This window comes from Limulus polyphemus, unplaced genomic scaffold (assembly GCF_000517525.1).
Source record: "Limulus polyphemus unplaced genomic scaffold, Limulus_polyphemus-2.1.2 Scaffold21, whole genome shotgun sequence".
NCBI lineage: Eukaryota > Metazoa > Arthropoda > Merostomata > Xiphosura > Limulidae > Limulus > Limulus polyphemus.
In genome coordinates, this window is record NW_013665631.1 from 167,669 (window position 1) to 181,390 (window position 13,722).

Consider the following 13,722-nt stretch of genomic DNA (forward strand, 5'->3'; position numbering starts at 1 on the left):
AAAAACATTAATGTACTTTTAAGACTACTATTTTTAACTTAGCTATAACACTAAAATACAAATAGTCTGTATTTAACGTTACTTATCAATAAACTAAACTAACAGAATTATCAGCAGTCTGCCGAAAGTGGGTGGCGAGGTTTGGTAATTGATATAATTACGACCATTAGAAAGCTAAGTTTTATGGAATCTAAAATAAAATATTCAGCAATATTGTAGATGAAGCGAGCTTTAAAATGGGAATAACTTAGAACCCCAATTACACGGTTTAGTTATTTTATTTAAAGTGGTTGATAGATATAAGTATCTTCTAGACTACTAATAGAAGGGAAATGACTCTAAGATTATAATACAGTAGTAAATGATCATTGAATGATATTCTAAACCTAAGAATACTTCTATTAGTTTCAATTAAGCTGTCATAGCAACGTTATTAATTTTCTGAAACTTAAATCTTCAACAAAAATATCAGTTGATCAGCTGAAACTAAAACAAGACTAGGCTACAATAAAGTGAAAACGAATGTGTTTAATTACGAATTAGGTTAAACCTATAGCATACTAGTAAGTTACATGTATTGCAACAAAATGACAATAAACAATTGAGAAATTACAACACACAATTAAACTAAATAATAGGGATGTGATGGTAGGTATTTCATCACTTTTGACGGGATGAACGAGCTTCTTAGCTCAGACGTTTAACAGCATAACATTGAATTTCGTGTTTTGCAAACAAATACTATTTCAGGTAGGCTTTTGGCTGCCATACTTAGAATATGAGTTCTCGCATTGAATGAAAAGTCTCTAGCTCAATAACAAAAAAAGATAGACATTCAAAGACATTTACATACCTCTCTAATTGGAATTCTTAACGGTTAATTAAGAAGAATGCAACGGAAAGCATCGGTAGTTGAAGTAGAGTTTTCATAGAATGCTGCCTGTTTTTAAAATGGGACAACGTTTTGGTTTCTATACTGAGGTCTTCTTAAGGTCGAAGTCAAATTTGTTAACTGAAATATTTTTTTTTCTTTACTGGTTTTCGCAGTCCTGAGAGAAAGTTTTTTCCCTGTGCTCTTGTTTCTCTGTGAGAGCAGGTGTATCATGGGATGCGTTGAGTAACAAATACATAAGCAGTAACTCTATCGTAGGACCAATAAAAATTCCCTATACAGTTAATAACTTTGACTTCGACCTAAGGAATATGTCAGTAAACAAGTCGATACTTCGTCCCACTCAGGTAGGAGCAGTCCTTTAAGGCCAACACTATATGTCTACACTGCCTAAAATACACTTGAAGCAACATCAAAATTTGAATTTGATTTTCCTCACATATTCTAGGCTGATGACTGTCTTAATATTGTAGACCTGGATGTTTTACACCACAGAATTACACAATTTTAGGCCTCAGTTATAAAGCCGAAGATTATACTATGTGTTTTAATTGATACAGTTAAGAATGGTTACAGCGTCAAATATTATGAAAAGTGCTATAGTGTGTATTAACAAATAATATTGCTGTGACGTAGCTGTCGCATGAGAAGCGAGAATTTGAAATTGAAACTTTAGTTAATTACTTTCGTGAGAACATGCAAAGATGTAACTTATTGAAAGCATATGAATATCTCTTATCAAAGTTAATGTTTTTTTTACAAGAATATAACTGACTTCATTTAGATGTACAATACCCATGTACTCTTGTAATCTTGGAATATATGTAGCAGGAAAAAGTAACTTTCTTCGAAAATTAAGATAGAGAAAGTCGACCGCTAGCGCATGTAATGAGATGCAGAGCATAACGGAGGTTCAAAAGTGCTCTGCACACCTAACGTGCAAGATTTAATTGAGTCATCCGTCAATGGTGCACGTTATTAACCTTTACCATACTCTCCCTCCCAGGCTACTTCTAGATGTGATGGAATAAACCAGATATTATGTGGATCAAATGACGATCAAAGTAAAATGAAGATGGAAGCAATCAGAATACCTAAATTTGGAACTAGCTTGACCACATAATCACCACTCTGGAAACGGCTCGACGAAAAACATATTTGAGATCGAGAAAATCTCTCTTTGGTATTCATAAACTTCTGGATATCACGCAAAAAATTAAAGGTTAGACTTGGATAAAAAATATAACTCGAAAAATATCTTTACAAAATTAAAATTGGTCTATATTTTTAGAAACCAGTGTGAATATGTTATTTAGTGAATACTTGTGTTTCTACGTCAGGCACGTAAGATTTTCAATATCAATTGTTTTTACTTTAGAAAATGTGTACACACACATTTGTTAAAATGGTCCTCTCTTTAATGTCATTTAATTAGAATTTTCTTATTTTGGCAGCATCTGTAGAATTTAAAACAAAATATTGCAATTCATGTTTAAAAATCTGAATTTAAAATCACTCAAGAAAACAATGATTTAATACTAAGGTAGGTCTGATAAAATGCAACTAAAAATGAAGCCTTTGTATAAATGAACTGTAGAATCACAAATAATGAGCAAAAATTTGGAAATATTGTCTGGTTTAATTTGTTTTATTCTTTAAAACGAAGTATCTTAATGTAGCTTGCGGCTATTTACATAAATTACTCGTAATTGGTTTGAACAATATTAACTTATTGAAGAAAGAGATGGTTTGAAAACAAACCATGCGGGACAAAAAACACATTAAGTACGAATGTTCACTGTAACTGAATGAGTTACTGTTTTACACATAGATTTCTCAACACATTAGAGCCGTTGCCGATGGTGAAAGTATAACTAGTGCCTTTTCAACAAAACACCGAGACAAATAGGTTCCCGGGAAGAATATATTCGGATTTCTCCATACTTTAAGGAGTAACTAATATACGAGTGAACTAGGAGTATTTCATGGAGGAAGCCTCACAGTACAGTAAACATTGGTCTCGAGAGTATGTAAGTTGTGGAACCTTAGCAGTATTTCCACTAACATCGTTTACGTTTGTTTGTTTTCTCGACTCAGTTATTCATTTGGAATTGACATGTAAATAAAACACATACAAAATTATTAGAGTCAGACAGTTGTTAAAAGGGCCTCATTTTCTTTATTGGCACCAGCGACACGAAATCTCTAAAATGGACCTGCAAAAGTCCAACTTACTAGATTATTTGTAGTTACATATTTTACCGCAAAACAGATTTTATTCTCTAAAATTTTCAGTCTGGAGATGATTTAACGTACCCTTACCACTGACCAATTGTTTATTTGTCGAGAAAATATATTACTTTTTTATTCTTTATTGATATTGAATAGAAACACCTGGACGGATCAGTAATCTCTAGGTAGATAAAAAAAGATACTGAAGAAACACTGTACTGCACAAAACATTAGAATTTGGTTGAAATGTTTAATATTTTAGCTATGAAATGGGCAAACCGCTGTTATAAAATAATGTCAACCACACCCTTTGGCTAATTTTATTCATGAAAGTAAAATTATGATCCTTCACATTGATCTGGAATGCAAACAAAAGAACATTCAACGTAAACTTTTAAATAAATATCTGGTTGAGGAGGATTTATAAACTTACATTTCAAAGAATTTCATTTCCTATATAGTACATGGTCTGGTGAGCAAGAAGGGCAGCCTGGTACCGATGTTAAAACCAGAATGTTGATGAAGTCCAGAGATTACCTCGACCATCTCTTTCAAGAGCATCCCATACATGCTCAATAGAACTGAAGTGTAGTGAGCATATAAGTTACTTCCTCTGGCCAATCCTTTCTTCAAGGGATTTGTATGTTGAAGGTGAGCATTATCATCCTTTAAGCTAAAATCAGTACCGCTTGCATAAGCGTCTGGCTACGCAAAGAAATGGAGAAGATGTTCTTAATATGTTTGACATTAATGACACCATTCCATAGAATATAGAAGTCTACTTTTACTAATGAAATATGTCATGTTTCTGTATGAAAATGAGATTGGAGAATGAAGCGCTATTCGTCTGTAAAATGAATACTGCACCACAGGTGTTTGAGTCATTGGAAATTTTCTCGGCATCATTGTACCTTGCTATGAGCAGATAGTATCTCATTTGGCATCTGGTTTTTAACCGTCTGTACAGTGGCAAAGTGTTTAATTTGGAACAGATACTATAAGATTACAAGGTAATCTGCTTGTATTGTGGATGACGATTTGCCGTGCCTAGGTTTGTGAGCTATTGTCATTGGTTCCTAAACGGCTTAAGTTTCTGTTAACGGCACTTGTAGCCAAGTCACAACAGCTTTCTGTGATTGGCCAGCTTCCACTTGTTCAATGGTTGCCTTGCTCGTGAATGAAAGGTTAAATGTTTTCTTTGAAATCTAGCCATGGTTCATGAACAATATCGAGTACTTTAAACTCTATAATTCACCTTAAAGTGATATGATAAAATTGTGTGAGACCATTATATATATATATAACGTAGGCTGACTGAGCAATCGTTTGTATGTCATCTGAGCTGAATGTGAGGTCTGACGTTATTTTCATACACATTGGTTTTGTTGAGTTATAGTCAAAGCATTACAAATTCCGGTTAACCTTTATTTTATTGTATTGTATTTTTGTTTCCTTGTTTTATTTGATTTATTATTATATTGCATTCATCGATAAAAATTCACAAAGCAACAAACCCGATAACCCCGCTGCTTTTTTAAAATTTGGGCTTTCTTTCTACAGGGACTGGCATGGCCTGGTGGTTAAGGTACTCGACTCGCAGTCTGCGGAATCGAAACCCGTACCCAAACATTCTCGCCCTTTCAACCGTAGAGGTAATATAATTTGTAGTAAATCCCACTAATCGGCGGTAAAAGAGTAGTGGGGGTGTTGACTAGTTGCCTTTTATTTAGTCAATCACTTCAACATTAGCAGATATCTCTCGTATAGCTTTGCAGAAATTTCAGCAAAACAAACAAACAACGCAATATTTCTACAGACTAAAGACATATTGCTTTAAAGGACAGTATTTTATCAAAATGATGTATTAGTAAATATGTTTCAACTAGCTATAACCTATTAACAGATAGAGACCTACTTACTCAATATTCATTTTTGATATATATTAATTTAATTATAGCAATTTTTGTTTGCTTGTTTTCTCTGCAGTATTTTAGGGAACGAGAAACATTATTCGAAGAACACACAACACAGGTTTGTGTTCGATATGACCTCGTCACTGATGAATACCAGACCGCCACCACACACTACACACTTCGTGGTATGTTACAAATCACCTGTTCAATTTCTACTTATATATCTCCCGACATTTGAGGATTACCTGCGATACTTTGATGAGATTTTTCATCACCAATATTACGTCACTTCACGTCTCGTAATCTCTTCTGAGAGCTTGTGATGTCTTGTATGTTTATCAGATTTTAAACCATTGCATTCTATATACATGAATTTAACTTAGATACTTTAAATAACAATAAAGCAGGAAAGTTTTAGCATCTGGGATTGCGTAAGCCAAACTATATTGTATAATTAAATTATTAAAAGATTTCCGAAACAGATGTTGTTTTTATGAGATAACACACATGAAATTATTATTGTTATTAAACAAAATTGAAATTTATTCTAGGAATATGCCCAGCAAACAGTCATAACTTATTTCTCCTAATTATTCATTATAATATTAAATCAATTCACCTACAGCGATTTACCTGTAAAAATTATATTATTGTATATTATATAAACGTTCACTAGTAAAGACTGGTCGATTGACCATTAGACCACTAGCAAATATTAAATATTCCCTAGTAAAGACTGGTCGACTGACCACTAGACCACTAACAAATACTAAATATTCTCTAGAAAAGACTGGTCGATTGACCACTGTATCACTAACAAATACTAAGTATTCACTGGTAAAGATTGTTCGATTGACCACTAGACCACTAGCAAACATTAGATATCCACTAGTAAAGACTGGTCGATTGACCACTAGCAATTGCCAGATAAAGATTTACGTATTTAGGAAACAACCATCTTCATATTACGGAGTCCAATATGTTTGTATGTAAAGGAGTGAAAGGTATATTGAAAATACTACGTAGTCGTAATAACGTATCGAAATTATGCTTTGTTCCTGTATAGTTTCCTCTGCCACGAGAATGCCATTTTCTGTGATGAATTGTCTGAACGTTTTCGATATTCCATTTCTTAAACCTAAAGTAGTTTTTGCCATCATTCTTCTGTTCTTTTACCGCAAAAAATTGCTCTAAGTCGATATATTTGTATGTGAAATATTAAATATATTATAGTGGAAAGCCTTTGTAGAAAAAGTTACAAAAACGATTTTAAATCAATAAAAAGTATTAGAAGAGAAGCAGCAAGTTATACGGTTTTAATACCTAAACGTGTAGGCATCACACACGTTATTCTTTTATCCAGTAAGGAACATCACAGAAATACGTCAACTTAATACCTAACCATAAACGTAGACCCGTCTCAAAATAACAGTCCTACCTTGCCGAATATTGATAGGGAAATAAGACATGTATTTTTTACACAGAATGAGAAGACTTATCTAGTTCATAATTTGTTTTAATTACAGAATCCTGATGCCTGAAAATTTAAAGAAATATCTCCCTCATCCTTTACTATTTAATGTGTTGGATATGTAATAATAAATACCTTCTTTTTAACGTTTTTTTATCGTAAAAGTCTTTACATACAAGCAGGCTTATGAAGTCCAAACATAATATCTTACGGTCATATGACAGTAAGTTTGGATATAAAGTTTTAATACTTTGTGAAGATAAAATAGAACATAAAAACAACAACTGATAATGAAATAATATTCAAAGTTATCGACAACCTAACATCAATGGAAATAATAAATCTTCATGTTATTCAAGGTGAATGTTTGGATGTAATGTCATATTATCGTTTCAAGAATATATCACATGCATTCTAACTGTTTAAGTATTTTTGCTACTTTTGTTTTGTTTACATTGTTTCTACTGGTCTGTTTATCTGTTCAACAATCCACTGTATTTTGTTACTGTTTATTGTAGCTATATTATCAACAATGTATGAGAGATACATAATCATTTTCTATTGGTTTTTCAAATTCTCTTTGCTTTAAATAAATTAAGTTTATACGGTGTCTACTGAAATGCACCCTCGGTTTAGAACTCGCGAATTAAATCTAGTCCGTGACACATTCTCAGACACATGTAATACATATATATATATTACCATCATAACTTTATGCATAGAAACAACATTATTTTATTAAGTTCTTTTAAACTAGCACTCACTTTAAAAAGATCAAATATTTCATATATTAAATTACACACTTAATAATTCATGCATTTTCTTTCACTCTTATGAAAGCACCGTTATTGCCAGCAGCTTACTTCAAACATGCGAGTATACAATCAGCTTTGTAGAAGGATTTTTCATTGTTTAATATTATATCTTGTAAGTAATATGATCCCTTAAATTCGAATACCTATTTACATTAATACATATAGCCTTACTACTTAATAAAAGTAGTCCATTAATATTCATCTTAACCCATCTTATAGGCTGTTTATTGATATATATTTTCATTATATCTTATTAGGATCTTAGGTTAACACTGTAAACAAAAAATATTAAATTTAAATGTTCTACTTTGTAGAATAATGCTCTTCGAAAGCTTACTGTAATAATGTTCTTCTAGCAACACGAGGTAGTTTTGTAAGGAAAACATAATACGTTATTCTGAAACTCGTTCTATTTTATTGCAGCTTTCCAAATATGTACAACCTCTTAGGATGAATCCGGAAGTTTCGTTGAGACACAAAAGTCTTGAGTTTTGTCAGCAATTATTACTTAGGCAACTGGTATCGTTTAGACACAAAAACGCGATAAATCTAGATATTAAAACATGAAAGGTGAGTATCTCAGTTTCTGTTTCTATACCAACATTAAAAACTTCTTGAAGGATCACTTTCTAAAACTAATTGGATGTTTTGGGGCATCCATTGTTTTAAATGTTCCTCCATCTGAAAACTAAGAAATGTACCTAATATAAGCCAGGAATTGTTACAAATAACTTTAAATTAAGTAATTCTGGAGCTGTAAGTGAGAGGATAAATTGAGTCCACGATTCATACACAATCTTTTCAGTAATATCAAAGAAGAAAACCCCACTGGAAATAAGAGCAGCCCTGTTTGTTCTTCTTCTTACTTTTATACTTAAACTTCTAAGTTGTGTAACTTACCGTTAAGTCACACCAAATACAATTGTCTACATGTGTTGACATCTAATTTGCCCACTGTCCTTTACCTTTGTACTTTCTTTGAAAGGTTTTCGTTGTTTATCTTTATGTTAATAAAATTTGGTAATTTTCCTCTAAGGTATATATTATTATTATTACTGTTGCATATGTACATATTAAAACGAAAATATCTCGCAAGGAAACTGGTAATTCTTTTTGCATTGTATCTATATTTGATAATTACATAATGATAACGTTTTTTGCATACCTAAGTAACTTAGCACCACAATTAGAAGATAATAGATATGCAAGCAATCTCAACTGTCTACTATATAATACTAAATTCACGTAATGTTAAGGTCAAAACTAGATATTATTCACATATCTGACATCAGAACACACTTCATCTTCTTTATACCAAACACATGCTTAATATACTTATATTATTTTTCTAATAACCTACGTTCAACATGAAATCATTATTTTCATTTAGATGTACATTTATCTCATTAGCTCATCTGTAAGCTAAGCATACTTGTATCGGTACAAATCTACTAAATGGACTAAGAAGCTTAATTGAAAGTAATGATTATGTGAATTGTAAGCTGATATAAGAAGACTACTTAGTGTGTGTAAATGATGTGCTTAGATTAATATTAAGCTATTGAGGTGCACATTATGTTATGTGTAATATCGCAATCAACTTCACCAACCATAGTAATTGTCATATTTATTAATTATTCATCAACTTTTTTTTTTCTAAGTAATCTATTTTACAGCTCTTGCAGCTATTTTATGCTTCAGACTACACGTGCATTACTTACCATTTTCCAAGACTATTTTACTCATCCAAAGGGGATTTCCGGTAAGGAAGTTTTCAAATCAAATTAGTAATATTAAACTGAATACATTTTGCAGACTTATTTCCATTCTCCCAGAAGACTTTATCTACTCATATCAACATTTGTTCTTTGGTACCACCTATCAGTGTTTATATGTATCACTAGATAAACTGATTAATGTCGTCCTTTAAATGTCACATGTAAATATATCGTGCACTTTTTCAAGGCTTGATATTGATGTCTGTAATTTGATAGCAAATTAGTAGAACTGAACGATTCAGGAATGTAATGAAATTACTTACTAAAACTTAAGCTCTCCTTAAAGCTGTGTCTTCTTAAAACAAAATAATTAGTCTTAATAGCGATATGGTCACACATATACGAATATCTTAGCCTCCGATAGCTCAGTGATAAGCTTGGCGGCTATAGCGTTAAAATTCTATGTTCAATCCCTGGGTTAGTCATGGCACATGTAACCCATTGCATTTAACAACAAACAAACAAATATCGCAATTGAAAAGGTAGAAGAAGTGTGGGCATATATTGATTACGAGTAGCAGCAGTATATAATTAAATTAAATTTATTTTTAGGTTTAAATATTATTTCACATTTACGAAAATAAAACATTTATTTTCGAGTATTTTACCGTTGTGCTTATGCATTTATTGATAGGGCAGTTTAATGTTTGATAATTAATGTCCAGTTTATTCACTATACCACTATCTGCTATCTACCTTGTTTATCAATTTACAATATGCAAATCATGAAAAAAATACTTTTAAGAAAATGTCGGTATGCTATAATGACAGGAGATTTATCTTTCTTATAAAATACATCGTAATGATGTATAGCATGGTGCTGTGATGCTGTTAATTCTGTTCTTCTGAAAGTTTGATTCCACGGATGAGACATAGTCGTTGAGTATTACTCTATAAAATAAAGCACAAAGCTACACAATGGGCTATCTGTGCTCTGCTCACCACAGGTATCGAAACCCCGGTTTCTAGCGTTGTAAGTCCGCAGACATGCCGCTGTGCCACGGAGGGAGCCACAGTGTACCTAAATTGTATTAATTAACAAAACTTCTAAACGTAGTTTTCTGCGTGAAGTTGATTATATTAAGTAAATAAATGCATAGGTTATTTCAGTACTAAATTCTAAGGCCCGGCATGGTCAGTTGTTTTGGGCGCTCGACTCGCAAATTGCGAGTCGCGGGTTCGAATCCACCTCACACCAAACATGCTCGTCCTTTCAGTTGTGGGGGTGTTATAATGTTATGGTCAATCCCATTATTCGTTGGTAAAAGAATAGCCCAAGAGTTGGCGGTGGGTGGTGATGACTAGCTACCTTCCCTCCAGTCTTTCACTGCTAAATTATGGAACGCTAGCCCTCGTGTAGCTTTGCGCGAAATTGATAACATACTAAATTCTAAATATACAATTATTTCTTTAACTTGAATCTAAACAAGGTTTACAAAAATGTACTGAGGATTTTCACAGTTTCCTTAAAATTTGTCATTCCTGATTTAAACAAGTATTGCACAGTAAAATAAGCAAAACTATTATTAAAAGCACTCATGTACTTTATCCTAGTTTGAAATCTAAATGTGGAGTAAATACATTGTTAGATCGTTTAACACAAAATATTTCAAACCACATGCTGGTAGTGTTAAATATTTACGACAAGGCTACAATTAATGCGTGTATTATATATATACATATTTTTTTTTAAACAATTTCACTGAATTATGTACAAATACGTGTAAGTTTCATTTTCAACTGCGAGGCAAATTATTTCTATAGTTTGTATGGAGCTACTAAATGCTTCACAAAAAACTTGGACACCTAATGGACTTAAATGAATCAGCAGCATGTGATCTGTCATAACCAATCAACAATCGCTTTCTTAAACGAGTGTAAACATCATGTGTGAATAATAACAACATATATATATATATATATATATATGTATCTATGAGTCGTGTATTTGTTATTATTTTATAGTTGTTACTAAATTAGTTAGCAAACACGAGTTTAAATATTATGGCAGTGTTCTTCTCAATATAAGATGCTCAGTGTTAGAAGATTTTTTTTATATTATAAATATTATTAAAGTAATAAACATTAACAGCTCCAAGGATAGATCAGCTTAAAATGTGAAAATACCCTGATTTAAAGCTCCAGGAATTAATTGAGTTGAAAATCACAAAATACCCAAATTCAGGTTCCAAAAATGATTTTTGGTAAAAATTGTTAAACTATCAAGTATTTCTGTCTACAAGGATGATTTTGGTTTTAAAAGGTTATACTATCGGGTATTTCTGTTTTTAAGGATGATTTTGACTAGAAATGGTTGCACTGTTAGGTATTTCTGTCTCCAAGGATAATTGTGGGTAAAAAAAAAAGTTAAAATATCAGATATTTCTGTCTCCTAGGAGGATTTTGGCTTAAAATGGTTAAACTATCAGGCATTTCTGTCTCCAAAGAGGATTTTGGTTTGAAATGGTTAAACATCAGATATTTCTGTCTCCAAGGAGGATTTTGGCTTAAAATGGTTAAACTATCAGGTATTTCTGTCTCCATGAAAGAATTTAACTAAAATCTTTAATGCAGCAGACACTACTGGCTCCAAAGAAAATTTAGGTTAAAAGTGTTAAAGATCCATGTTTCTGCCTCCAAGGAGGATTTTGTTGTAAATTTATGAAGTAAATATCACGTGCTCTGAGGTCCAAGTATTAAAATGTCCAAGACATATATCAAATATTCACGCAATTGTTTAAAAAGTATCGAGTAATAAAAAGAACAGAAGCGAAAACGACAATATTTCCGTCATACAGGCCTACTGGTTGCAAGTTTCACCTACCTCGCTTGGATATGTACTTGATAACTAAACTCAGCTTCAATGCTTTGTAAAAGGACGCTGTTTTTGACCGTTCCATGAGGTATGTATTGCAGATTCAGTAAATGAAAAACAGTTCTTATCAGATTGCATTATTAGCTAATTAAATGTCTTTTATTCTCATTATAAACTTTGCTTCTTCTTAAAATTTTTAAGATGTAACTGTAACAAAATTATTTATTGTAGCCATGTTTTTACTGGACTAAATAATGACTATGGCGATGTCCGTGTTTTCTCTTTTCAACTCCCATAAAAGCTGTTTCTAGTGTTAACGTTTTCTTAACGGCAAAGGTTAAGACGGAGAATCAGAAATTACTTCATCAAAAAGTATATATAAATCTTTATATATATATATATATATAGCTATTTTATTACACGTTGTTTGTCTGTAGTTAAAAGCACAGCTACACGATGGGTTAACTGTGCTCTGCCCGCCGCGGGCATCGAAACCCGGTTTTTAGCGTTATAAGCCATCAGGCTTATCACTGTGCCACGGGGGGGGGGGTATTTTATTAAGCACAGAGATAGATTTTTCTTCTTTAAAACTTTCTGATCAATTTGTCATTATATGAATCCAGCTTTCGTTGACAAGTGACTTCCCGAAACTTGGTAATGATATAAGGAACCGGATACTTGCAGGTACGTGAGCCTTCCAATTACATTGATATTCAAATTGAATAGTATTATTTTCTACCTATTACAATCGACCAGTTTTTACTCTTCTATATAACATTCATGATATGAAGTTAGAACTAAGTAATATATATATGATCCTTGAAAAAGTCCTAAAATACTTTTCTATTTCAAATAAATAAATAGATATACTGGTAGTAAAAATAAAAAAATAATGTTTCTTTTTTCTACCATATTAAATAAAACAGTCATTCCAACGCCAATTTATCTCAAATGGAATTTAATTCTGTAGTTAGAAACGAATCATATATTTTTCAAAAGAGATAGAACTGAGTTTGATATAGAGTACCTTATTTAACTTTTGTGTTTAATTACTAAATTCCAATATAAAAGATGTTAAAGTAAGTAGTAGGCTATTTTGGCAGAGATCAAAGATCATGAAAAACAGCTATTCATTTATGTTTAGAAAACGAATCTCTTATTTCTTGAGCAGTTATCAAAATGTCTTTGGTAAACAAATAGTAGAAAACAAAAACCTATAAGTTTTGATTTAAGAGTATCGAGCTGTTTTTTTTTTTCATAACTTCATCTTGAGAACAATATTATTGATGTTCCTATATAATTGTTTTCAAATAATTGATAAGTTTGAGCTGAAGAATTCTACCATATAAAAATTGGAAAACTGGCTTACCTTGCACAAGAAGAGTGTTTATCAAAAGTAAGAGAGTAAACATAGTGTTTAAGTGTCAGGGCCACAAACAATTACATTCCAACTGTTCTCTACCTCGTGAGCCACACAACTAGCTTACAATGTGGAAACAGTGTGGGACAACTCCGTGCTCAGTTTACTTTGACCAGGAGCGCCATCTAACTGCTAGATGTTTAAGAGCTGGCCCTATTAATGGCTTACTATGAAACGAAGATAGAACGCTTCTTATTGAATGACAGGTTTATTGTTTATATTAAAAATATTTTTTTTATTTTCTTTCATTAATAGTTTCAGTATCCCAACTAAGCCCATTCTTACTTTTTTAAAACTGAGAACATATTTTTTGTGCATGAGACGATATCGTCAAAGAAAAATTGTAAACGAATTATTCTCAATCACAAGAAAACTAGCGTATTTCC

At 32.1% G+C, this 13,722-nt stretch overlaps 1 protein-coding gene across 1 annotated transcript in view; it reads right to left on the reverse strand.

Moving 5' to 3' along the window:
• The window catches only part of LOC106458180, a 120,800-nt gene extending 107,422 nt beyond the window's left edge, over nt 1-13,378 (reverse strand). Inside the window, exon 1 of the mRNA XM_022384653.1 lies at nt 13,286-13,378. Within this exon, the coding sequence (XP_022240361.1) occupies nt 13,286-13,328 (43 nt within the window). The 5' untranslated portion in view covers nt 13,329-13,378. The remainder of the gene's footprint in view (nt 1-13,285) is intronic.
• Nucleotides 13,379-13,722: the final 344 nt, after the last annotated feature.